The 23,083-nt window shown below is 51.9% G+C and overlaps 11 protein-coding genes across 11 annotated transcripts; 5 read left to right on the top strand and 6 right to left on the bottom strand.

The window, feature by feature from the left end:
* Positions 1-2,398: 2,398 nt before the first annotated feature.
* Positions 2,399-2,682, bottom strand: MYCFIDRAFT_124983 (uncharacterized protein; the record flags this gene model as incomplete). The annotated part of the gene is made up of 2 exons (XM_007931672.1): positions 2,399-2,477; positions 2,534-2,682. Coding segments are annotated over 2 exons (228 nt in total), but the record flags the coding sequence as incomplete, so codon positions are not given.
* Positions 2,683-3,811: 1,129 nt separating this feature from the next.
* MYCFIDRAFT_105741 (uncharacterized protein) lies at positions 3,812-7,153 on the top strand (the record flags this gene model as incomplete). The annotated part of the gene is made up of 4 exons (XM_007931671.1): positions 3,812-4,001; positions 4,051-6,366; positions 6,511-7,026; positions 7,083-7,153. Coding segments are annotated over 4 exons (3,093 nt in total), but the record flags the coding sequence as incomplete, so codon positions are not given.
* Positions 7,154-7,763: 610 nt separating this feature from the next.
* Positions 7,764-8,603, top strand: MYCFIDRAFT_79840 (uncharacterized protein; the record flags this gene model as incomplete). Its single annotated transcript, XM_007931670.1, has 1 exon — positions 7,764-8,603. One exon carries the CDS (start codon positions 7,764-7,766, stop codon positions 8,601-8,603), a length of 840 nt encoding a protein of 279 aa, XP_007929861.1.
* A 306-nt stretch (positions 8,604-8,909) lies between these two features.
* On the top strand, positions 8,910-10,007 carry MYCFIDRAFT_198912 (uncharacterized protein; the record flags this gene model as incomplete). The annotated part of the gene is made up of 1 exon (XM_007931669.1): positions 8,910-10,007. The coding sequence occupies one exon, from the start codon at positions 8,910-8,912 to the stop codon at positions 10,005-10,007; it is 1,098 nt and encodes a 365-aa protein (XP_007929860.1).
* Positions 10,008-10,661: 654 nt separating this feature from the next.
* MYCFIDRAFT_177705 (uncharacterized protein) lies at positions 10,662-12,085 on the bottom strand (the record flags this gene model as incomplete). Its single annotated transcript, XM_007931668.1, has 7 exons — positions 10,662-10,941; positions 10,973-11,182; positions 11,209-11,268; positions 11,308-11,475; positions 11,510-11,590; positions 11,633-11,662; positions 11,697-12,085. The coding sequence occupies 7 exons, from the start codon at positions 12,083-12,085 to the stop codon at positions 10,662-10,664; spliced, it is 1,218 nt and encodes a 405-aa protein (XP_007929859.1).
* Positions 12,086-12,108: 23 nt separating this feature from the next.
* MYCFIDRAFT_208655 (uncharacterized protein) lies at positions 12,109-14,534 on the top strand (the record flags this gene model as incomplete). Its single annotated transcript, XM_007931666.1, has 7 exons — positions 12,109-12,128; positions 12,160-12,353; positions 12,388-12,795; positions 12,831-13,084; positions 13,116-13,177; positions 13,208-13,255; positions 13,283-14,534. 7 exons carry the CDS (start codon positions 12,109-12,111, stop codon positions 13,341-13,343), a joined length of 1,047 nt encoding a protein of 348 aa, XP_007929857.1. The 3' UTR covers positions 13,344-14,534.
* MYCFIDRAFT_212115 (uncharacterized protein) lies at positions 13,287-14,534 on the bottom strand. The gene has a single exon (XM_007931667.1). It carries the CDS (start codon positions 14,135-14,137, stop codon positions 13,373-13,375), a length of 765 nt encoding a protein of 254 aa, XP_007929858.1. The 5' UTR covers positions 14,138-14,534; the 3' UTR covers positions 13,287-13,372.
* A 1,316-nt stretch (positions 14,535-15,850) lies between these two features.
* Positions 15,851-16,300, bottom strand: MYCFIDRAFT_34050 (uncharacterized protein; the record flags this gene model as incomplete). The annotated part of the gene is made up of 1 exon (XM_007931418.1): positions 15,851-16,300. A coding segment is annotated over one exon (450 nt), but the record flags the coding sequence as incomplete, so codon positions are not given.
* A 569-nt stretch (positions 16,301-16,869) lies between these two features.
* On the top strand, positions 16,870-18,128 carry MYCFIDRAFT_212114 (uncharacterized protein). Its single transcript, XM_007931665.1, has one exon. It carries the CDS (start codon positions 16,903-16,905, stop codon positions 17,617-17,619), a length of 717 nt encoding a protein of 238 aa, XP_007929856.1. The 5' UTR covers positions 16,870-16,902; the 3' UTR covers positions 17,620-18,128.
* A 201-nt stretch (positions 18,129-18,329) lies between these two features.
* MYCFIDRAFT_198907 (uncharacterized protein) lies at positions 18,330-20,565 on the bottom strand (the record flags this gene model as incomplete). The annotated part of the gene is made up of 2 exons (XM_007931664.1): positions 18,330-20,056; positions 20,148-20,565. 2 exons carry the CDS (start codon positions 20,563-20,565, stop codon positions 18,330-18,332), a joined length of 2,145 nt encoding a protein of 714 aa, XP_007929855.1.
* A 1,386-nt stretch (positions 20,566-21,951) lies between these two features.
* Positions 21,952-22,788, bottom strand: MYCFIDRAFT_34938 (uncharacterized protein; the record flags this gene model as incomplete). Its single annotated transcript, XM_007931472.1, has 1 exon — positions 21,952-22,788. One exon carries the CDS (start codon positions 22,786-22,788, stop codon positions 21,952-21,954), a length of 837 nt encoding a protein of 278 aa, XP_007929663.1.
* Positions 22,789-23,083: the final 295 nt, after the last annotated feature.

Here is a 23,083-nt window from a genome sequence, read left to right as displayed (position 1 = left end):
ATCCTCTGCTTGCCCTATTCGTTGCCCTTCGTTGTTATCTCGTCGGTTACCTCGAAATACTATGCGTCCATTCTCGCTTAAAAGTTGAATAGTCTTGGCGTTTTGGTATAGATCTAAGAGAGGACGAAGTAGTCTAAGCAGAGCACGAAGCAGTAGGAGTAGAGGATTCAAAGCCCGTTTACTATAGCGTTTCCGATGGGGTCTCCTCTTCTAAACCGCTCTGCTGCTCCGCCGTTGCTCCTACGTCCTCTTCTTCATTATCTCGACCAAATATCTTTACGATAATCTCTTCAATCCACTTAACCTGCTCATCCTTAGCACTTCTAAGAAACAACGACACCTCGCCCTTGTTAATCAACTTCCTCGCCGCAGCCCTACGATATCGCATTGCCGGCTAGCGGTCCGTAAAGGCCTTCGTTCTTAAGACGAGCGCGAGTCGCTCGTAAGCGTTAGGAGGTTGTTGCGACAGCATCTTGTTGCTTTCCGCGAGTTGCTTAGCAATACTATCTATAGACGAGGACATCTGCGACGATGCTGTCTTCCGCTTCTTCTCTTTCTCTTGCCTAGTATAATTAAGGGCGGCGCGCTTCCTTAATGCTAGGGCGCGACTTCCTTCGGTATAGCTATTCTTAGAAGACTCGCTTTCCGCCGCAGAAGGTGTCGGTGATGGCGACGGTGATAGCGACGACGACCCTCTTATTAGCGCATCCACACTGAGCGCGTGCTTACTATTAGCAGCACTCTCGGAGAATAACAACCTTAGAGTCTCCTCGTTTGTGAGAGGTTTGTACCGGAATTTGCTATACTTCTTCACATTCGATAGTATAGCAAAGAACTCGTCTATTGAGGCCTTCTTAGCAACCGGCAATCCAGTCTTAGGGCACTTGCTCTATCCAGACTTAGTTATAAGCGCCATCTACAGCTTATAATCGTTCTGCAGCATGTGCTTCTTGCTATTCACCTTGTCCTTATTCACCTTCGCCCTCCGGTTATTAGGCGCGACCTTAGCGACCTTATTAACCGCTCGCTGTATAGCATTAGGCTTAAAGCTACCCTCGAGGTCCCTCTAACTATTCGAACTGCTCTATAGCAGTAACGACAACAGCGCCTATAACATGCCCTCCGTCTAACTTAACGTCGCGCTATTAGCTCGAGAAGCCGCCGATCCACTACTCCTTCGACTAGCGATATTAACACGCGGTTCTAGCGTCTGCGAGCCCGGTGATACAGGATTACCTTACGGCGTACCAGGGCGAGAATTTGGCGAAGAATGAGCCGGACTCGAAGGCGTAGGAGATGGCGAGAAAGAGTCGTTATTATAACCTGGACTTTAGCTCTAGTCGCTGGCTAAATCGAAGGGCGTAGACTCGTTGAATTGCGCTAATTGCTGCTGGAAGAGGGCATTATTAATCAACTCGTCACTAGCAATAGCCTGCTGCTAGCTATCGGACAATATATTGGATAGATCTATGGTCTTCTACGGTCCATTCTACATACATCTAAACTAGTGAAGTCTCAGCGCCACGGCTTAGTAACACCACATCCTACAGGGGCTAATAACACGACAACTTGGCAACCGAACAGACACCTGTTATGGTGGTATTATAGCGCCAATTCTAACACGATATACAGTAGAGACAACGACCGTGGAAATCCACTATAACACCAGTTATCTATACCACGACAACCGGACGACCGAACGGGACCTCATCAGAGGCTGCGAGCTGGCACAGCTTCGGCTGGCGCGTCACCGGAACCACACGCGATTGAAGCATCAACGGCAGATGAACGCTCACTCTCAATCGCTGGGAAGATGCCGATTCCGTGACGCCGCTTATGCACTGTCAAACACGTCTGGCTCTGATGTGATGATGGTGGTTCAGACGGCTGGCGAAATGATGACTTCGAGTGCATACCTGGCTGTCTGCGATTCGGCGCGACAAGAGGAAAGAGCTGAGCATTGAAATGACGCTGGCAGATGGAGTGGAGTGAGCAGTTATAAATGCATACACACTGGCACCAATGTCGTAAGATATGACCTCGATGTCGCAATGCTAAATGCTTGTGCATGTGACAGTGGAGGGGGAGGACGCATTCATACCAGGAGCTACTGACTTGCGTCAAGAAGGCAGGTTCGTTATATGTTCTGCGTCACGGGCCATACAAGGACATTGATTTCTCACATGGCTCCATAATCATGCGCTATTCGACCATCACACGAGTGAGCCACAACTGATTGCCCTTTACGCCGGACGGAGATATAAGCTTGCACAAGTTGCTGGGCAAAGCAACACTCAGCATTTGCGGCACAGTCAGGAGCAACATGTCCCATTCGAAGACGTTCAGGAAACTACGCCTTTCGCGGGTCATGACCTGCATGTTCGTCAGTATCAACAGAAGATACTACCCTTCGCATATGATCGATGTCGTCCTGGTCATACTTGCTTTCGTCCTTTTGGGGGTTTCTTTTCAAGGATCTGGATGATTCGGCGACCGCTGGAGCGATGTTAGCTGTTATAATATGTCTAGAGACAAAACGTGCTCTCCACACCTCTCATGGCCGATGGTCCCACCAGATCCATCGTCCTTGTCCCAACCTGAACCGATTGATTCTTCGCTACCCAGCCAGTCCTTGAGCTCTTTGGCAGACATGTTTACGAGCTGGTTGAACTCTCTATGCATCATCAGATATGTTCATAGCCCCATAGTGCATTGTTGAAATTTACTTGATGACAGTCCTTCAATGAGAAGTCATTAGCAGAGATGGCGGCCGCGATGAGTCCTTCTCATATACACGTAAGCTCGTGTTCCGATGATGCTGTCCAGCCCGATGCCAGGCAGAAAGCACAGAGTCCAGGTTTCATCAGGCAGAGTTGCGAGGCGTTCTCCTTGAATCAAGCGGTTTATTAGCTATGGCGTCAAAGTGGTCTCGCTGCGACAATGGCAGCCATCTCGGAATGCGCGGGGAGTTGTGTGTGACAGCGCTCTGGTTCTGCCTGGCGTGATGTGTTGTCACTCGTGGCGCGCATGCAGGTACAGCAGTTGGCCGGTTGGCAGTTGGCCGTTGGCAGCTGGTTCCTCAGGTTCAAAGGACGTCGCGAATAGAGTTCGAGGAAGCTTTGTGGGCCGAAGCCAAACCCAGTTTCCCTGCGGCCCTCATGTTGTGGGCAGGCTGCGTGCTCTGAAAGCGCAAAGCCAATGGCGTCGCTATTGGCGGCGATTGGGCTGCAATAGTGGCATCGGAAGGAAGGCAGAAGGACGCGCAGAGAATTCACGGCGACGAGGCACACGTGACACGCAGCGCACCATCTCGTTATAGCCTCCAGCCAGTCGATCGTGACAGGCGCACCCTTTAGACGCACGGACGCCTTCCTATTCAAAACTACCCCCTATCATACAGACACATCCACTTCTGTCCACCGACCTTGTCGCCTCCGTCGCGCTGTCGACGGCCAGTTGAATCTTTGCGTGTTTCTTCAATTCTTGTCATTGCTTTCTTCGCCAGCGAGCACTTTCGACCGCGAGCACTTTCGACCGCGAGCCGTGCCATATTTTCGGCCCCTCTAATCCTGCAGACACGCGTCACAACCAGCACGCCAAATCCTTTATATACTACACTTTTGCAACATCGACCGCAAGACGGTACTTCGTTCTTCTACGCCCGCCATCGTTACGAGCATCGCTATATCGACTTGCTACATACATTCTCCCGCTCAACCGCCGTTCCGGGAGCAAGACCCTTGCGAGCCATTGGAGACGCGCACGTGGAGGAAGTCAGACAGAAATAGTAATACCACCGCAGCGAGCCAAGATGCCGCTTTTCTCTCGATTTAAGAATAGGGGAGCGCAGCCGGCATCGAAGAAGACAGGCGATGCAGATACTCCCCGCCAAGTCGTTGCACAGCCGGCAAGATGGCAGGCGCGATGGGAAAGCACCACCATTGTGCCGGAGGAGATTGCGGAGCTGGTTCACTTGTGCACTGCAGAAATGAAGCTACGCGGTAGGTAAAAGCGCTGCGATTGACAGTCAAAGTGCTAACATGCGAACAGCGGAGGCCCTGGATGCTCCTTTTATGCTACTTCCATTTCGCATAGACTCTGACCCGCAGGGCGCCAGAACATTTATTCGCAATTTCTACAAATCGAATGCCGACCGATCCACCCAATACCGCGGCGAATCGCTAAAGCAAGAACTTCGTTTGACTGATTCGCTGGTCCTCTGCAGCATCATCAAGTGGTGCTGGAGCCGTATGCCAAATGGCGTGGTTTCCTGGCCGGTATATGAGGCCTTCCGCCTTGGTGAGAAGGAGGCAAGAATGGCGCGAAATGCCTTCGACACATTTATCCCCATTGGATGCGATTCAGACGCTCGGAGGAGCATCATCGTTGATTTCTATGATCTCCTTGCAGCTGTTGCGGCGCATGGCAAGAACAATGGGCTGGGAGGTCGCAAACTATCACGAATGTCTGGCTGGTGGGCTTTCGATCACTCGGATGACGGCAAAGGCTTCGAGGGCGGCTACAAATCTTGGACGAGCGCGGCAGATGCGTCGAGCCATCTATTCTTTGCGTACTTGCGATCGTTATCGCCTGACACAAATCCCTCAATGAACGTCATCGAGAGGATACCTCGTTCCTTGCAGGCTTTGGTGGCCTCGACAGAATATCCACCAGAAACACCGTCTTTGCTGCAGCGTTCAACACCTCGAGTCGTCATGATGGTTGACTCGGTCTCGCCAACACCATTCTCATTGTTGCGCAGAGCAAAGCATTTCGAGTATAGGGATCAAGATCAGCTCTTGCGCGTTTTTTCCTCATTCGACGATCCGCTCGACGCTTTGACTGATGAGTGCAAGCGAGTGCTGTATGCACTGTCAACTGCCAATCAATCAACGGTGGCACGATCGCGGCAAGGAATCACAAAGCCAGAGGAGTCTTGGTCAGCCTTCCAGAATCTGGGGTTCGCTGATATTGATGAGAAGGCTCTTGCAGGCAAGTCTCCAAACGGCATCAACGGACCGACGAAAACCATCGGCCAAGGTTTACGGTCAGAGCCTCGCAGTAGGACTGGGGAGCTCGGTCGACCTACTACTCCATCCTGGGCTGATTTCCTGTCCTCTGGCTTCTCCGATGACGGCAGTGCCAAATCTCCTACTTTACTCTATCCTCCTGCTCAAGTGCTTCCTCCGCTCGGAAGCAGAGCCTCTTCGCCTGGACTTTACACCGGCGATAATGAGCATCTGGCTCCCGGCGAGCTTGCGGCCATCACCAATGTGGAACTCGATGACGCATTCTGGTGGGTGTGGATGACAAGTCTGGCAGGTGAAGAGCCATCTGATCGAAAGGCTGTTTTCGGACGATGTGCTCTCATTGAGACTACGATCAACGGAGCCTGGCTTATCATGGAGGAGCAGGTTAAGGGCGCTTCTCCAGATCCAGTCGAGGTCGCCTACATTGCTCCAAAGAAGAGCCTGTTCAGCTTCACCAAGCGCGGTAGACTCGGTCGCAAGCGATCGGTTAACAAGAGCCCTACGCAACCACAACCCATGGAACGTGTGCTATCCGCGACGCCTAGCAAGACGAGCATCACCAATGAGCAGCACGCCAAGATCAAGGCGGCTGCGAGAACGTTGACTTTGACGCAGACGCAAGAGGAGACCGAGCAAGATGCAATACGTCGCGGTAGAAACGACGACGGACATTCATCAAAGACTAACAGTATGCTCACCCTGGGTCTACAAAGCGAAGCAGGGCCCGCGATGAAGTGGGCAACTTCATACGACAGGCAGGCCATTCGACAACAATATCTTGGCGACGCTTTCGCTGGCACTGGGAGATCCAGAGAAGACCTCGTGCACAAGGCATCGTCTTCGCACTTGAATGGAGGGGCATCCACAATCAAACCAGAGGTTTCCCCAGTGCCTTCAGCTGTATCGACATTCGTTCCAGAACAGCGCGAGCTTCCTCCAGCTCCTACCGAGCAGCCTTTTGCCTTGACGCCAGGAAACGAGATACCCACGGCGGTGCAAGCTCCGGCTGCCGTTGAGCCAGCAGAGCCTCTTACGACGAACGTGGAGCCCGTTCTTTCCGCGCAGCAGACCCAGCCCGGAGCGCAAAGTGCTTTGAACAAGGAGACAACGATCTCAACAGGATCTCCGAAAGCCAAGAGTAAAGTGGGCAGGAAGCCTGCGCCACAAGCTGCCGATCACCCAGCATACCGCCAGCAGAGTGTCGAAGAAGCGCATCCAACAACGCCGCCGGTGCAGAACGCAGCAGCTTTGGCCGCTGCAAAAGCAATGAAGGCTGCCAGCCCGGAATCGATGAGAAGCGACAACAAGCTTAAGAAGCAGCAGAGCCAAGGAGGCGGTCTCAAGAAATTCTTTGGCAAGAAGAAGGAGAGCAACAACCGAGGCGATTCTCTTGACATCCAGCGGCCAGGCAGCAAGGGCCTTGCACCTCCTGCTGAGACGGCCTTTGGCAGACGACTTTCGCTGATTCGCATGAAACAAGCTACATCGTCATCACCCAGGGCAAGCGAATCTCAAATGGCGGCGCGCGCAGCTGTTGAACAGAGTGCTCAAGAGTCGACGCCGTCGCCACAGCATCCGGCGACAAATCTCTCGAGGACTAGTACTCACGAGATGGAAGCAGCCGAGCACGAGTTCTCGAGATTTGATCAAGGGCCAATGGACGACATGCCTAGCGCGATTCCTGCCGAATCTGAGACCGAGCCTTCACCCCAACCAAACGAGCACAAATTCACCAGCTTTACTCCTAGCCAGCCACAGCTTCAGACACAAGCTGGCGCAGTACCGGATCCGATTCCACGTGGCAATCCAAACAATGATCTCGAGTCCGAAACAACCATCGACGACCATCATGATCCACAGGTCGTGCAGGACCGCTGGGCAACCATCCGCGAGAATGCTCACCGAAGGGCAGAGAGGCAGAGGCAGAGTGAAGATCAGAGCACGCAGAGCCGACCAAGCCATATGACTGACGATGGAGAGACCAGTGGCGAAGAAAGTGAGTAACTGACCACCGCCCAGGATGAATGCAGAGCTGACGTATGATATCACCAGCTATTGAGTCTCGTGTCGCGCGTATCAAGGCACGCGTTGCAGAACTTACGGGCAACATGGAGACCACTCGTCATTAAACCGAAGCACTGTCGTGGACGACACCAGGTCTTCACCAACGGACTGTCCACGTCGTCTTGACATCCGCATCTACACATCGAAGCGTTCCGCAACAGCACATAAATCTGCAGCGATTTCCAGCAAGCGCGCTTTCCTTCGAGGTTCGAGATACCATTTCCTTTGTCGAATGCTTGCCAGAGTTGCGATTTTGGTGCTTGAATCTTTTTGATACCACTTATCGTACTTAGTCGAATTAGTATGTGCGCAGTTAATACTAGTGTGATGTTTACAAGACTGCCTCCTAGAATAGGCATTCATCTACTTTGTATGTACATGTTTCTGCTAATTATTTGATCAGCTCGCATTCCACTTGTTTGGCTTCTGTCACTTCTGGACGCAGTGGCTGGAAACATGGTATGATCAGCCTTCGATGCACAAGTAGGCCTGCCGATGTCGGAGGTCGGCCAGCTCTCACCTTGTCAATACAGCACCTGTATAACAGGCCATCGATTCGACAAGCAACACGCTCAACAAGCTCCTCGCAACCACGACTCTCGTCTTTTCTTTGGTGGACCGACATATTGGAAAGCCATCTTCCAGGCTACATCACCCATAGAAGCCAGCATGTCAACACGAAAAGACCACTGGTCATCAAAAGCCTACACTTCGGCGGCCGGCTTCGTCCCTAAGATGACCACAAAGGTCGTCGGTTACCTGGACCCCCAACCAACCGACAAAATCCTAGACATCGGCTGCGGCGACGCCCAATTGACCGCAGAAATCGCCAAAGCCGTACCAGAAGGCAAAGTCCTCGGCGTCGACGCAAGCCAATCCTTCATCACCACCGCAAAAGAGAACCATTCCTCCATCCCCAACCTCTCCTTCATCTTACACGATGCCACAGACCTACAATCCTCTCCTCCAGAAATTTTATCCGGCGAATGGGACAAAGTCTTCTCAAATGCCGCTATGCATTGGATTTTGAAACACAAATCCACGAGATTGGAATTCTTTTCAAATATCCACCGAGCTCTGAAGCCTCATGGAAAATTCGTTTTCGAAATGGGCGGCAAAGGTAATGTGGCGGAAATCCAAGCCGCGACGATCGCCGCTCTCGTGCATGCGGGGATACCGATTCAAGAGGCTCGGGATGCGTGTCCTTGGTTTTTTCCTTCGAGTGTGTGGATGGAGAACACGTTGAGGGAGCGGGGGTTTGAGGTTGAGGTTTGTGAGACGGAGTATCGGCCTAGTGCTTTGAGTGAGAGGAATTCTGAGGGGAGTGGGGGGATTGAGGGGTGGGTTCGGTTGATGTGTGCGCAGTTTTTGGAGGTTGTGCCCGAGGGGAAGAGGGAGGCGGTTATTAGGGAGATATGTGAGGTTGTGGAGACGGTTATTACGAGGGAGGAGGATGGGGGTGGGTTTCTTGGATATGTTCGGTTGAGGGCTGTGGCGAGGAAGATGTGAGTTTTGTGGAGTAGAGGTCTAATGAAGACACGTCACGGTGTTTGGTGTCTATTACGCCTATCATGTCGGTCTCGCTCGAGTCGCCTTTCGTGTGCGAATGCTACACTGTAGTCAATGATGTTTGCGAGCGATTGGAAATTGCCAGAACTCTTCGTTTCCATACCACGACATCTGCCGTGTCAGATGTTGCTGCATGAAGCATGTAAAAATAGGCATTGGCAAGAACACCACCATCCTTCTACTTCGCCAAAATCGCATGCTTCCGTTGCCGCGACACACGGCATCGAGTCGTCACTCTCAAACAAAATGTCTGATCCGGATCGAATTCTTGAGCATTGCCCCTTTCCTGATGTCGGCCGTTCCCTTCAGCCGTACGTCAAGACTCGACAAGAAGTGGCGGCAATCAGAAATAGTCTGCAGGCCAAGCTGCCAAACTCCGCAATCAACAGTTCTTTACCGACTTCAAAAGACATCCGAGAGATAACTTCAGTTACCGGCGTCCGCAAGGCTTATCTGAGAGCATTGCAGGCCCACCAGGCAGCGCAAGCAAGATATGACTCTCTGAAAGCGGAACTGGAAGAGCTCTCCCACGCCAGCTCTTCTACTTCTGATCCTGCTGCTGATAATGGCTCGTTCATGACTGAAAGCTACATTCCCCTCATGCGCCAGCGAGAGAAGCACCGCAAGCTCAAAATCCTCCAGGCCACTCTGGCCAAAGTTGACGCTGCGGGCGGCAAGACTATCGCGGATTCTTTCGACAAAGTGACTAGGCGTCAAGTCGGAGATCTTCCCGTCCCGCCGCCCGCCGCAGCATTTGCCGAGCGTGATGCTGGAACGGAGTCGGAGTACGACCTCACTCGTCTCAAGAAGGCCATCTTAGCAGTGAGGCATCAATTGGAGGAGCATGAGGCAGCAACAGTGCAAGCTAATGGCGTCCTTCACGGGGATTTGAATCCACACGCGGATTTATACGCCCTCAAAAAAGCCCACAATGAGCTCACGGCTTGGATGGAGCAACAGCTGGCCATGATCAGTGACCTGGAAGCTCCCAAGGACGGGGACGGCGAGGCGCAAGAACATGACATGTCAAACGGCGAAGCGGAGTATGGCTTGAAAGATATCGAAAGTCTCTACGAGCAGTATCTGCATTCGAGAGAGCATCTCCTGGAGCTCGTCACCAATTCATCGAGCGCAATTCCAAGCGCACCCTCATCACCAGAAGTCATCCGACGTCCATCCACCACACCAGAACCTGAGCAAAGCCAATCAGCTTCCGAAGCTTTGCTCCCATATCTTTCACGTTTGGTCCTCATGCGACAGGCAGAAAGGGACCTGCTGCAGCAAAGTTCGAGCTCTTACCATTCTCAGGGTGCGGATCCATCATCTTCTCCCAACTGTGTGTGACGATGAAGCGTCTGGAAGCACCATTATTACCCGCTTGTGTCAATCAACACATCCCTCTTCAACAATTACGATATCCTGGGAAAGAGTGCGATAGCCGTCCCTGCCAACCTACTGCAGCTATGCTTCGATGAATGTCTCCGTCATTCTGGATGCTTTGATCTCGACTTCTTGTCATCCAAGCTGTGGGATGCTTTGCTGGAGTGATGTGGCAGCTACCAGTATGACGGAATTGTGAAGGTCTTCTACCTTAGGTCTATGTTCGTCATTAAGAATATCCCCTCGGAATTTCGGGGATCGAAGGGATTGCATTGGAACACCTGCCTATGCCAAATGCCGCTCCAAGCCACCAAGAACCGTGGAAGGCCATCTCGAGGTGTTGTGTGGCGATCGACAGTACCTGCAATGCCTAGTACACTCGCTATCGAGTAATCCACCATCTGAACACTATTACCGCGAAGGGTTCGCGTACTCGGAACTCACCGTGCTAATCAAGGATTCGGGCGACTCCTGCACGGTATTCGACATTAGCTCGTTCGTACCAGATGAAAAAGCCCTCCCCGAAATCTGAAATCCAGAAACACCGTCAACTCTTCTTCTTTTCCTCTATCGATTCGATACCGGTGGGAAAGATTTCCGTTGCTTGCTGGGTATACGTTACGTCTGTTGAGATAGATAGGGATAGGGTTGGAAGAAAATCTCGGGCAGAGCCGGAGGGGTGATTTGATGTTGTGGGGATGTCGCGTTATCTTTGTCGACCGATGACAACGGTGATTGCTTGTGGTACTGTTGTTGGAGAATTGCCTTTCTAATGGACCGGATGAGTTGATGCTCGAGCAGGTGGAGGATGGGGTTCGAATTTTTTTCAATGGGGGATATTTGAGTGACGTGGCTGCTGAGGATGTTGGTCGTCGAGATGTGGGTTGCCATGGAAGTTCTGGGTGTCTGGGTGCTTGCTCGGTACGGACAGGAGAAAGGCGTTCTGTCTCGATTCTGTGAGGCGGCAGGAGGCCTTCTGAGTCTGAGTCTGAAGGTGATAGGGGACAGGTGACAGGTGCCATGGTGTCTGGAGGTAAATTCGTTCACAGTTTAGAATGATCGAAAAAGAATGAGATATGTCGATTCGGGTTGATGGAAAGGTTGAAAGAATGTCTTCGGCGATTCTAGGGCTCGCTATGCTCAAAGAAAAGAACGCGTGTCGCACCGTAAATAGGGAAGATTGTGTTGGAAGCAATAATGAATCGGATTAAGCATCATCATGCAGCTCTGTCAGCTTGATATCATCGAGAAGCTCGTCTCCAACCAATGCGAGCTCTTGATTTCACGCCTATTGACCTTGTAGTCAGAAATGATGGAGGCCGGATCGGAAGAGTGAAGATAGAGTGCGACCATCGCTACCCATTGACCATACGTGCCAAACGTCAGCGTTCCGCTCTTGCAGCTCGACCTCAACCTCACTTTCATCCCAGCTCTTTCACATGCCAAATTGATATCTCATATACGACCTCACCCTCACCGTTACCATGGATCCAATCACAAGCCGCGACTCACATTCCTGGATGGCTGAGTGGTCGTGGCGATTGTGTCTAGACCCCTGCAATCGGCGAGTTATCTACTCGTAATGAGACCTGTCAGGCAGGAAATACAGAGCAACAAACCTCGAGAAGAGGATTTTTCTCTATCTCCGATGACGCCACTCCGCGTGGTATCGCAATGTAGGAGAGTTTCTTTTTTTGCATTTCTGTCATCTTTTTATCATCATGATCTGGGAGGACTGGTTGGTGTTGGAAGCCCGATCGAGCTTCGTGTTGGCCCAGGGAGACTTCGGTGGTGGAAGAGCTGGGAATGCCAAGATGAGGCAGATCAACACTGCTCTCTTCTCTTGACACTTCGTTCTTAATCTCCTTGCCTTCCCGGGAGTAGCGCTGGTTGATCCGGTCAATCTCATAGTGCGTTTGTGGGATCGGCTTGGACCTGAGCTGACGGTGCACGAGCTGCGGAAAGGGCAGTAGTGGCAAGGCGAGGTAAATGTATCGCTGGTGTCCAATTGTTGAGGTCGGACAGCGGTTTGCTGGCTGCATCATGCTGTCCACGGCGTACATCGATGCCCCTTGACATGACTCGGTGTCGTTCTTGTGATTCTACCAAAGTCAAGTTCGACTGCAAACGCGCTACGACGCGAAATTGCCGGGAACGCAGCGCACGTCACGTCTACTCTCAATCACCTCACAATTGCGGTCAAGATGGCAGAAACACCTGCGCCAGAGCACCAAGTCCCATCACAGCCAGCTTCGCCGTTGCCAAAACGCACCAAATACACAGAGCCGGCGGCGAACTTGACCGTTGCCTGTACGTACAATAATTCGCCCACCCCAAGGACAAGCACTAACTTTCCCAGCAATGCTGAACGACCAAGCTCCAACTCCCACACCCGGCACACCAAATCAGAATTCCCTCGCAAACCCACTCTCGCAAATGTCTGGACCAACTCAAGCCACCGCCTCGTACCCTCCACCTGCCCCAGGCAGCACCTTACCCTCGATGTCCATGCCGATGCCGCCAATGGGTCAGATGCCTCAGATTCCGTCAATGTCTTTTGAGCCGCCGCCTCCAGCATTGCAAGTCAAATTGCTATCGGAATCCGCGAAGCCTCCGACCAGAGGTTCAGAATACGCAGCAGGCTATGACTTGTATGCTTCGAAGGACGCGGTGGTTCCAGCCCCCTCTATTAAGCTCATTCAGGCTTCTGCCGTTTTGGATTTAACCGAAGATGATTTCGATTTTCTGACGAGTAACAAAGTTTGGATTGCTACTGCATTGATACAGGAGCGGGAGTGATAGACGCAGATTACCGTGGTCCGGTGAAGGTGCTGCTCTTCAACTTGAGCGACGTCGACTTCCAAGTGGCGGTCGGTGAGCGTGTCGCACAGCTCATCATCGAGAGGATCTATACGCCACAGGTTCTGGTTGTGGAGCAGCTCGAAGAGACCGTTCGTGGTGCTGGAGGCTTTGGCTCTACAGGCGGTTTTGGGGGTTCCCTACCTCCGATCAACCACCCATCCACCGCAGGGGCTCGGCAAGTCTAGGTCTCGAGCTGTTCAGTATCACAAGCCTGGAAAAACTGCTTGGATGCGATCGGCTGAGCCGAGTCACTTGACGAATCACACGACATTGTACGAATAGGAAAGGAAAATACATGCCAGCGGGAAGGAATGGTTGCCTTTTCGCAGTCTCAAAAAGCTAAACTATCAGTGCAAGGAGCTGATGTAGAACTGGAGGCATCGATGGAAGTGTTCGCATACGACAGCGCAAGCTTGGCCTGTGAGATCTGGATTCTAGGATCGGTGCTGCAGACTACCTTAATAACACTAGATCGTGATAACGACCTTAGAGAAGTGTTTCTGGTTCTCTAACCAGTCGTACGCTCTCTTGGCCTCTCCTAGCTCCCAGGCTCTGAAGTCTGTGACTGGCCCCACGTTTTTCTCTTCCACAAATTTCACCATCTCTTTGAACTGGTTGCGACTGCCGAGGAGTATCCCTCGCACTGTGCATGTATGCCAAAGCGCCTTCAACATTGGGACTGGCTCTGGCACTGCGCCTCCGAGCAGACCTGTCAAGGCAATGACTCCATCGGTTCGGATCGCCTCTAGCGACTGTGGCAATGTGCTGTCGCCACCAACATCAACGATCAGATCAAATCCACGCGAGTCTGGCGTGAGTTCGCGAGCTACCGTTGCCCATTTCGGGTGCTGGCGGTAATTCACGACGTGCTTCGCTCCCAGGTCTTTCAACAGCTTGGCCTTCTCGCTGTTAGACGTTGTCGCAACCACATTTGCTCCTGAGCTGGCGGCGAACTGTAGCGCAGCAACGCTCACACCTCCGGTACCTTGCACCAGAATCCAGCTTCCTGCCGTGGCATCCTGTCCCTTCTGGCCAAACAATGCATTCCAAGCAGTCAAACCGCTACACGTGAGCGTTGCCGATTGTTCAAACGTGAGATTCCTCGGCGCGTGAACCAACGCGGATTCATGAAAGTTGCCATATTCGCGAAGAGTGCCGTCAACGCTCTGGCCAAGGCCCTCGCCAATATCCTTGAGCACTGGCATATGTCCGTCGGATGTGTGAGGACACATGTGAGTGACGACACGATCACCAGGCTTGAACTCACTGACGGCACTCCCTACCGCTTCTACCGTTCCAGCACCGTCGCTTCCCGGGACAACGTTAACTCGATGCTCGCCAGGAGATGCGCCCTTTCAAATTTCAGCATGCCGACAACATAGCCGAGACTTCGAGCCATACCTTCGCTATCATCAAATCCCGATAATTCAATGAAGCTGCATGAAGCTTTACTCGCACCTCATTTGCCTCCGGCGAGCCCAGCGTAGCATCTGGGACCAGCACCAGCGAACTCACTCCTTTTCTCGTGGGGAGAGTCCATTGTGAAGTGACCGTCTGCTCGTTGTCGCCTCCAGTCATCCTCGGGTTTTACGTAGTTATTCATAATGGATGGGCATTCCTCTGCTTAAACATTCGAAGTTCCACAGCGAGAACGGAGCCTCTCATGCGTCAGAGTGGATTTTATGGCATGATTGCCGGTTTATTTCCGTACTTGGCCGAGCTTGTCCCGTATGCGACGGCTTCATTTCTTGCTATGACAGCATTTGTTTATGTAGACAACCCTATGAAGTTGCTGATGCTACATCAGTTCCTAGAGGTCGACTAGCCCGTCTCCTCGTGGCAGCGTTGATGTGGTCGACGTCCACATTGAGCAATCTCTCGGCATCTCTTGAGCGCGTCAGGGCCTCTGGACAATTTGAAAGGCTGAAAGGGAGAGTGCATATGTCAGTGGATCGGATTTGAGATTGGCTGGTGGTACTGTGCCGGCGGCGAGGTGGTATAGGTCTTTGCTGGAGGGGTTGATAACTGACTAAGAATTGAAACAGCTGGAGTGAAAAGGGGGAACATGGCTAGATTCACTAGTGGAACGGACCGGACAGTCCTGTTTGAAGCCTGTTTCCTCATACCTGGCCATCTTTCACATATCTCTCTACTTCAGTAGAGCAGCTGGAGTCCATTCCAGTTGTAGGTATTGCTCAACTTTCTTTGCTCCCAAATACATGTATCTTGCGACTTATCAGCGGCGATATGCCCACATAATCAGTGCCAGCCACTATGCCCGACTTAGGATCGTATGGATTGACATACTGCGTGCGGTCGATGACGTGGTCGTCATATTTTCTGGGGATGAGGCCACTGTCAGAAGCGGCCATCGTGCTCTTGAACATCAGCAGGCTTCGAATGAGAGGTCCCGAGCAGTCATGAAATCTACCAGAGCCAGTCTCCAGCCGTTGAGGCAAATTCGAGTAATCCCATGCTTTCCGGGTATAGAACCATTTACGGAACCTGAGGCTAGCGCCATGGCCGACCATGTCAAGCACATCTGTGAGCGTGTTGAGGACCATCTTCCAGTCGTCGCATACGATACGTTCATAGAACAGAAGAAGCTCAAAGAAGAGCTCATCGATCGTGATGGAATAGTCAGGCTTGAGTACCGTCTCTGGGTCAAGCCTCCGTAGTGCAGTGTCCCCAAGCATAGCGAAGATTCGATCTCGAATATCTGAGCACGATGTGTCGTAGTAAGTCTCGAGGCACTTTCTGAATTCGCAACCACCGCCACCGGTAGTACTGCCGTGTTCTCTGTAGTAAAAGTGCCTCATTAAGCGGCTGGTGAGACGACTGACAAGATCTCGTTCAAAAGTACAGAACGCAGAGAAGTCTTCACCATCGCACGAGAATTCGCCGCAGATGTAAATGAGCGTGCGTGCTTGCACGACTTCCTGCTGTATCCATGTTCTTGTGAAGTATTCTCGTTCGGTCAATCGAGAAACAGCCGCGTTTTCTTGGTCAGTAAAGATGTGCTGATCGGTGAGACGGAGACTTTCTGGTCCGTAGCGGAGACCGTATCGGCTGATGGTTTCTGTCGCTAGTTTCGATTCCTCGTCCGAATCGCCCAGCCATGCGAAGACCTTCTCCGCGCTCGCAAAGATCTTCCACATTTGAGCAACTTGGCGGCTCCTCTCAACGATGTCGTCTTGATTGATACAAATTGCATCAATCCAGTAATACGTGCCGTGGTGATGATGTCGATGGATTGCACTAAGAGCACTGTGTAGATTCTCAGTGACCATCAATCTGGATCCATTTACGGTAATGGAACGTGACTTCGTTGGAGCTCCCCAGCAGTACGATAGACAAATGTATCGCACTTGACTTCCATTCTGGGAAGTTGTCATGTAGCGTACAAGCTCGTCTAGTTCGTTGCGTTTGAAAGTGACACGGCCGCCATTGGGTCGATCTGCTCGTCAGATATCGAAGTATCCGGCTTGATGAACCAGTTCCAGATCGATTGCGTCGGCTGAGGTTGTGTCTAGGAACTTGACAAGGCGAATATCCCCTCCAGACAAAGGTTGGTATGCTAATTTGCGCACACTGACTGAGGCTGTCTAAGTCCATACGACCTCTCGAGTCTTTCTGTGATTGACCAACGGTTTCAGGGGTTAAATCAGCGCATTGCCAATTCCCTTCTTGAGAAATCTGCCAAGACAGCTTTGCATCGTTGCTGTTTAAGATGGTGCGGTTGATGGACGTTAAGGTGAAAGTCCTAGTGAGAAGGTGAAGCACAAGCAGATGATAGCTTGATTGGTCAAAACTAGATTCACGCTAGCTGCAGTCATGCTTGGCATGGCTTGGCAATGCAACATGCAACGCTAACGCAAGGGCGCTTATCGATAAACCCTCCTCCAAACGTTGTTTCACGTTCTTTCACCTCGCGACGACCAAGACCACACTTCCCACGTTCGCTACAGTCCCGTCTTCTCGCGTACTACAAGCCACCATGTCGATCCCACAATGGAAGACTGATCTCATCGAGCTAGCCCTGAAAGCCGATATCCTAGGCTTTGGTTCCTTTACACTGAAGTCTGGTCGAACAAGCCCATATTTCGTCAACTGTGGTCGTTTCTCGAACGGACGATCCGCCAAAGCCATCGCCGACGCATATGCTCGCACAATCGACGACTACAGCCGCGAGAATAAAGAATTTGGCTTCGATGTGATATTCGGGCCCGCGTACAAGGGAATTCCAATCGCAGCGACTACCACCTATGCGCTGCAACTCCAAGACGAAAAACGTTGGGGGGATGTGGGGTATTGCTTCAATCGTAAGGAAGCAAAAGATCATGGCGAAGGAGGCACGATTGTTGGGGAGAGCATGAAAGGCAAGCGTGTTGTGATTATCGATGATGTGATCACAGCTGGTACTGCCATACGGGAAGCGATTGATATCATCAAGGCGCAAGGTGGAACACTAGCAGGCATTGTTGTAGCGATCGATCGACAAGAGAAGATGCCATCACAAAGTGAGAAGGAGGGCAAGGGTGACGATGGCTCAGCTAGAGGCAGCGCCATTGGTGAAGTGCGGAGAGAAACTGGGGTGCCAGTGCTCGCTGTCCTTACGCTGAATGATATTGTCGAGGGTGTCAAGAAGCTGGGGAAGCACGAAGAAGTAAATCAAATGGAGGAGTATAGGAGACAGTACGGCGCAAGTGATTGAGGCGTTGCACAGTATCACTCGAGACGTCAACCACAGACTTGTCACATTAGCGAGGCGGAAAATGTGCGTTCAAACAAGCCTGGCTCGAGGCCTTCCGTAGCGAACTTGCGGTACCACCACTCCTTGTCTCTGGCCATCATCCGTGCCCCGACGCTATCAGCGCCAAGTGTATCTGGGCTGCGACTCCATGAACTGGTGGCTACGGTCAACCAGGCCAGCGCGCGTTGGCCAGAGCGGAGCACCACCGAACGTCAGCGATTCGCAATGGGTATACAGACAGCTATCCTTCCGCGAGCGGAATGAGATGGCTGAAATCCGGAACACTGCCTGGAAGCGACCGGTACAATCCATCCTAGGCGAGAAGCTTCACCTCTTCACCTCCATCTCCATTTCCAGACTCCATGCTCGCATATCAAAGAGGCAGTCAGCGGTGATTGATTTAGAGCGTAGTTTCGAAGACGATGACCAGCTTGGCAAGACACTAACTACAACAAAAAAATTGAACCGAGACCAGTGACATACTCAATAGAAATGCGGCAGGTGGGTAAGGCAGTAGAAAAAGCATGAATACAATTTCACGCCTGCTAATCATCACACAACTACATAAACCAAGTTTCCATTGAAAAGGCATCAATTACCGAAACCAAGACCCATCCTCGAGCTTGCGCTATCGTAGTCTTATGCCATCGTACCAGTGTAGTGGAACTTTCCTACGATCCGTACGCCTTCTTGATCTCGTTTTGGTACTTTTCGGTGATGCCTTTTCTGTTGAGCTTCTGAGCCGATGTGACGAGACCGTTTTGAGGAGTCCATTCCTCATCGGCGAGGACAACACCCTCAATGATCTCGATACCAGAAAGACCGCCCCGCTTCCCGGCGTCCTGCATAGCCTTGAGCACTGCGTTGTTGACCTTCTCGTTGTGACAGAGATCTTCAAGACCGTGGCCTTGCACGCCGTTGTCGCTGGCGAGCTGCTTCAGTGCTGGCTCTGCTGGGACGACGATTGCGACTGGCTTGTTCTTGTCCTGCTGCGCGAACACACAAATGTTGCCGACCACGGAGCATGATCGGTAGACGGACTCGAGTTTTTCCAAAGCGATGTACTCGCCATTGAGAGTCTTGACCAAGTTCTTCTTGCGATCGATGATACGCAGCTGACCATAGCTGTCGAACTCACCAATGTCGCCAGTCTTGAACCAGCCATCATCTGTGAAAGACTCCTTGGTCTCCTTCTCCAGATCAAGATAGCCAGAGGTGACCGAGGCTCCACGAATCCAGATCTCACCCTGAGGAGGGTTGTTGGTGGAGAAGTAGCCGGCATCTGGGAAGTCGACAAGCTTGACTTCGGCAGAACCGGGAATCTCACCGAGGGCGGAGTCGGTCCAGGAAAGAGGGTCCATCAGCGCACCCATAGCGGCAGTCTCGGTCAGACCATAACCAGAGATCATTGGTGCGATACACATCGAGATGAATCGTTGTGTCTCCTTGGCAACAGGACCACCTCCGTTCATACAGATGCGCAGTTTTCCACCAGTGGCTTCAGCAACTTTCTTGAACACGACATTGTCCACAATGCTCGTTCCGATGCCAGCGAGGGGTAGATAGCTCGAGTTGTGCATCATGAAGCTCTTTGCGCTCATCGCTCCCCAGAACATGTTCCTGGAGACAGGATTGAGCTTCGCGACCTTGGCTTGAACGCCCTTCTTGACAGTCTCCCAAACGGCAGGGACGCCGACAAGAATGGTTGGTTTGAATTCGGCAATGTCACCTCTGCAGTTGCGCATCGAGTTGTCGGAGATCGTCTTTGGGTTTCCATAACCCATGCTGCCTCCCCAGTAGAGACATGCCGATTCGAAGACGAATTCGAGAATATGTGCGAGTGGAAGGTAGGTGAGCAGACCATCGCCTGGGCCGAGGTATGGGCCGACTATCACATCCACGCCAGCAATGGCTGCAACGACATTCTTGTGCGACAGAAGCACGCCTTTTGGCGCACCAGTTGAACCTGAAGTGTACATGATGCAGCAGAGATCTTCTGGCTTGGGTGGTGTCGGCTCGACCTTGTTGCCTTTGCCGAGTTGGATGAACTCGCTGAAGCTGTGCACAGTCAGGTGTGGGTGAGCTTCCTTGAGCTTCTTGACCGCCTCTTCAGTCTGAGCTGCGTCAATTTGTCGGGTTGGAGAATCATCGTCGTTGTAGACGACATGCTGAATGTCCTTCGATTCATTGAGCGGCTTGATGAGCTTCGTGAGGAGATGGGGATCGAGGAAGATGGCCTTGGCGTGTGTTTGCTGGAGAGAGTGCTTCAGGCCTTCTTCGCCTAGAGTATCATATGCCGTCACGATCGGCATGCTCTGGCTCTGGGCGCCATGTGCTGTGGCGAGCCAGTATGGATGTGTTGCCGCGAAGATGTGTACTCGATCCTGTGCCTTCATGCCTAGAGTAACATGTTAGTGACATCCGGACTAACGATGCGCCCACGACGCAGCAATTGTGCTCTGCCTAGAATGGAGCTCGATGTTGCTTACCCAGCGCGCGGAAACCGCAGCCGACGTTGAGCGCCAGCTGCTCATACTCGGCAAACGACATGTACTCGTATGGCGACAGCTCAAAGTAGGTCCACTTCTTGTCGACCTCCTGCTCCTTGCCATCGACCATCCTCTTGACCTTCTTGTTCTCTGTATGCAGTTTGACGAGCTTCCTCTTGCCCAGGGCCTTGGCGTTGCCATACTTCTCGCTCGATCGCTTGAGGATGTCGTAGATGGTGTTGACGCCTGGTTCGGGCGTCGTCTTGAGTTCGTCCTTGGTCTTGACGTTTCGTCGTGGTATCGTCTCACCGTCGACCTTCTTCACGCCTGCGACCTCAACAGTGAAGGGCGGCTTCTTGTACATCCTTGGTTGAGGAAGCATCTGCTTGAGGTCCTTGCGACTCATGACGTCGCCCATGGTTGCTGGTTTCGTCGATGTGGTTTCTGATTCTGGCGATGGAGATGCAAAAGCGCTTTTCTGTGGCAGGCAATCAAACGACATGCACACGTGGGAGCATGTATTTCAAGTCCTGGTTCTTTGTTCGCGGAATGGCGGAGACAGGCCAGGTCTTGGAAGCTTGGGCGTCTCACTGTCGAGAAGATCCCAGCAGACGTCACAGCTCAACCTCCACAACCTTGGGAGCGTCTTGGCCAACCTGCAGGCGAGTTTAGGGGCAAACAATCGCAATTATATAGCCCTTGCTAACAAGTAGACATGTTCTACGCGTAGGACCTTCATCTTCACTTGTTGCATCACGAGAGCGACGTCTACGGCCGGCTCGCGAATTATCTTCATGCCTATTGGAGAAGCGACATCGAGACTCCTCCAATCCCCAATCCTTTGTCCACTCCCGTGACCCTTCTACCTTCGCGGTATCACGCGGCTCGACACGATAACGAGAGCGATGGGAACATAGCAAGGCAGTACAGTATACCTGCACAGCTCATCGATCTGGTGTTTCTAATAATATTACTGTACCTCAACCTGTACGTGATCGCCACTGACGACTCACATCCGCGGAAGCCAGGCCTGCCACGTTTTGGCTGCAGAGGCCGCGCTTTTGCCCAGCCCGTAGTCACTCTCTAAACGAGTCAACGAGAACAGCAGCACCTTTAGTATAATCAGAAAGTTTACCAATCTCCAGATGTTACTAGTTAAATAACTCGCTAGTATCGCTAGTTGTTCGGAATAGCAGCTTAATACTATAGGTCTTATTAGTTAGGAATCCATAAATATGAATACCGATAGGCAGTAGGTTATTGGTATGGGATAGCGTTAATCGGACTTGGCTTCTTCGAACAAAGATTGTCTCTACATTGCCCTGTACGCTCGCGGAGGACAAGATCCGAACACCTATCATCGAGCACTGATTCTTGTACTAAAGAATGAGAGTGAAGGCTGCAGCGGCATTCGATACCACGTTCGACACCGGCTGGACCCGAACAATCCTGGAGAGCATCGATGGGAATACGGAGCTCTAGATATCCCATTGGTCCAGACAAGTATGTTGCTCGCCCTTTTCCTCGATAAAGCTCGTTTGGCCCGGGTACTGGAGCAAGTACAACTCATACAGCGAGACCAAAGGTGGGAAACGACAGCAAAGACGATACGACGGATCTGGGGCATAGAAGCCAGGTAGTGTGCTGACATATGATCTTCTGGAAGAGCGAGAAGTGGTGGCGTAGTTTGCTGAACATTGGGTATCGAGCTGTAAGCTGAGGTATTATTTGGCCTACTGAGGATATTGCAATATGCTGAGTCCTTTGTTGTTTTCAATCTGTACTCCAAGAGAATGGGCCGTAGTCAAAACGCGCCGAAATGCTGTTGGCGAATCGCCTCCATGTAAGCGGCGTCTGGGTATTCATCCAAAAACTTAGGTATCTCGTCCTTCCAAAACTCGTTGAACGGATTGACGTTTCTGGCAGTGGTATATTCCCAATACTCCGGAAACCAACCGCACGTATCCCAGTCAACGATACCAACAATGTCATCTTCTTTGACGAGAATGTTCATACTGTTCAGGTCGCCATGCGTGAAACGCAAATCATACCGAGCTTTGGTGTGTCTTTCGACCAGCTCGTTGACCTCTGGCAGTTGTTCCTGCGAGAATTCAACGCCATCTCTTAGGAAAGAATGGAAATCGTGTATCGATTTGAACGGCCCAACCCCATTTACACCGCCAGAGAGGCGAACGTCATACAGCTTGCCACCATCCACTCCCTCCACGCCAACTTCTCTTGCAGGCCGGAGGGACCGCATCTCTTCTACGTATTCCCTCAACTGCTTGAGTAGCCGAGCCTTGGCCTCTTCAGAGCGATGCTCCCATCTGTGCCCAATCGGCGAGCCCTGTAGACGTGACATTACAATGTACGTCACGCCCTTGCGCTCGAAAGCGCAATATACCTTCGGAACAGGGACACTCGTGTTGGCAGCGACGTATTGCATGGCAGCGGCTTCAGAGAGGTGTTGGAATCTTCCATATTTGACGCACACGTTGGCTGTCAGGAAAAGGACCGAGGAGAGTCGTGGGCGGAACCTCTTCAAGATCGCAATGGCTGCTAGGATCAAATGCACCTGAAGCCAGGGAGCATTGGAGTTACTGGTATTCTTCGGCGCCGACAGCCCTAAGACATTATGCATTATTCCCTCAAGAAGTTGTGGTCCGGCATAAAATTGATTTCGATGTCAGATACGAATACAGGGTGCAGTGCTCGCGCTGGAGCTCGCCGGAGCCTTGCTCGACTATCGGAAAGTCCGCCCATTCGATATGTAGTAGATTTGCGAATCCGGAGGTAGCGAATATCGGCAATGTTGTTGGGCAGGAATCCGCGCGAGCTGCAGGAAAAGTTTCTGCACCGGCTGTTGCAAGTTTCCCTGTGTAGTTTTCATTATACTGTGGTGTAGATCTCAGCACCGGTCAGGACACAAGGTCCAA

This window comes from Pseudocercospora fijiensis (assembly GCF_000340215.1).
Source record: "Pseudocercospora fijiensis CIRAD86 unplaced genomic scaffold MYCFIscaffold_8, whole genome shotgun sequence".
Taxonomy (NCBI): Eukaryota; Fungi; Ascomycota; class Dothideomycetes; order Mycosphaerellales; family Mycosphaerellaceae; genus Pseudocercospora; species Pseudocercospora fijiensis.
The sequence above is the reverse complement of the archived record's forward strand: the minus strand, read 5'-3'. Positions and strand labels throughout refer to the sequence as shown.

Bases quoted from the DNA above. Each gene is read 5' to 3' on its own strand.
- MYCFIDRAFT_212115 (XM_007931667.1), bottom strand. From the start codon at position 14,137: ATGTGTCCTCACACATCCGACGGACATATGCCAGTGCTCAAGGATATT.
- MYCFIDRAFT_212114 (XM_007931665.1), top strand. From the start codon at position 16,903: ATGTCGATCCCACAATGGAAGACTGATCTCATCGAGCTAGCCCTGAAA.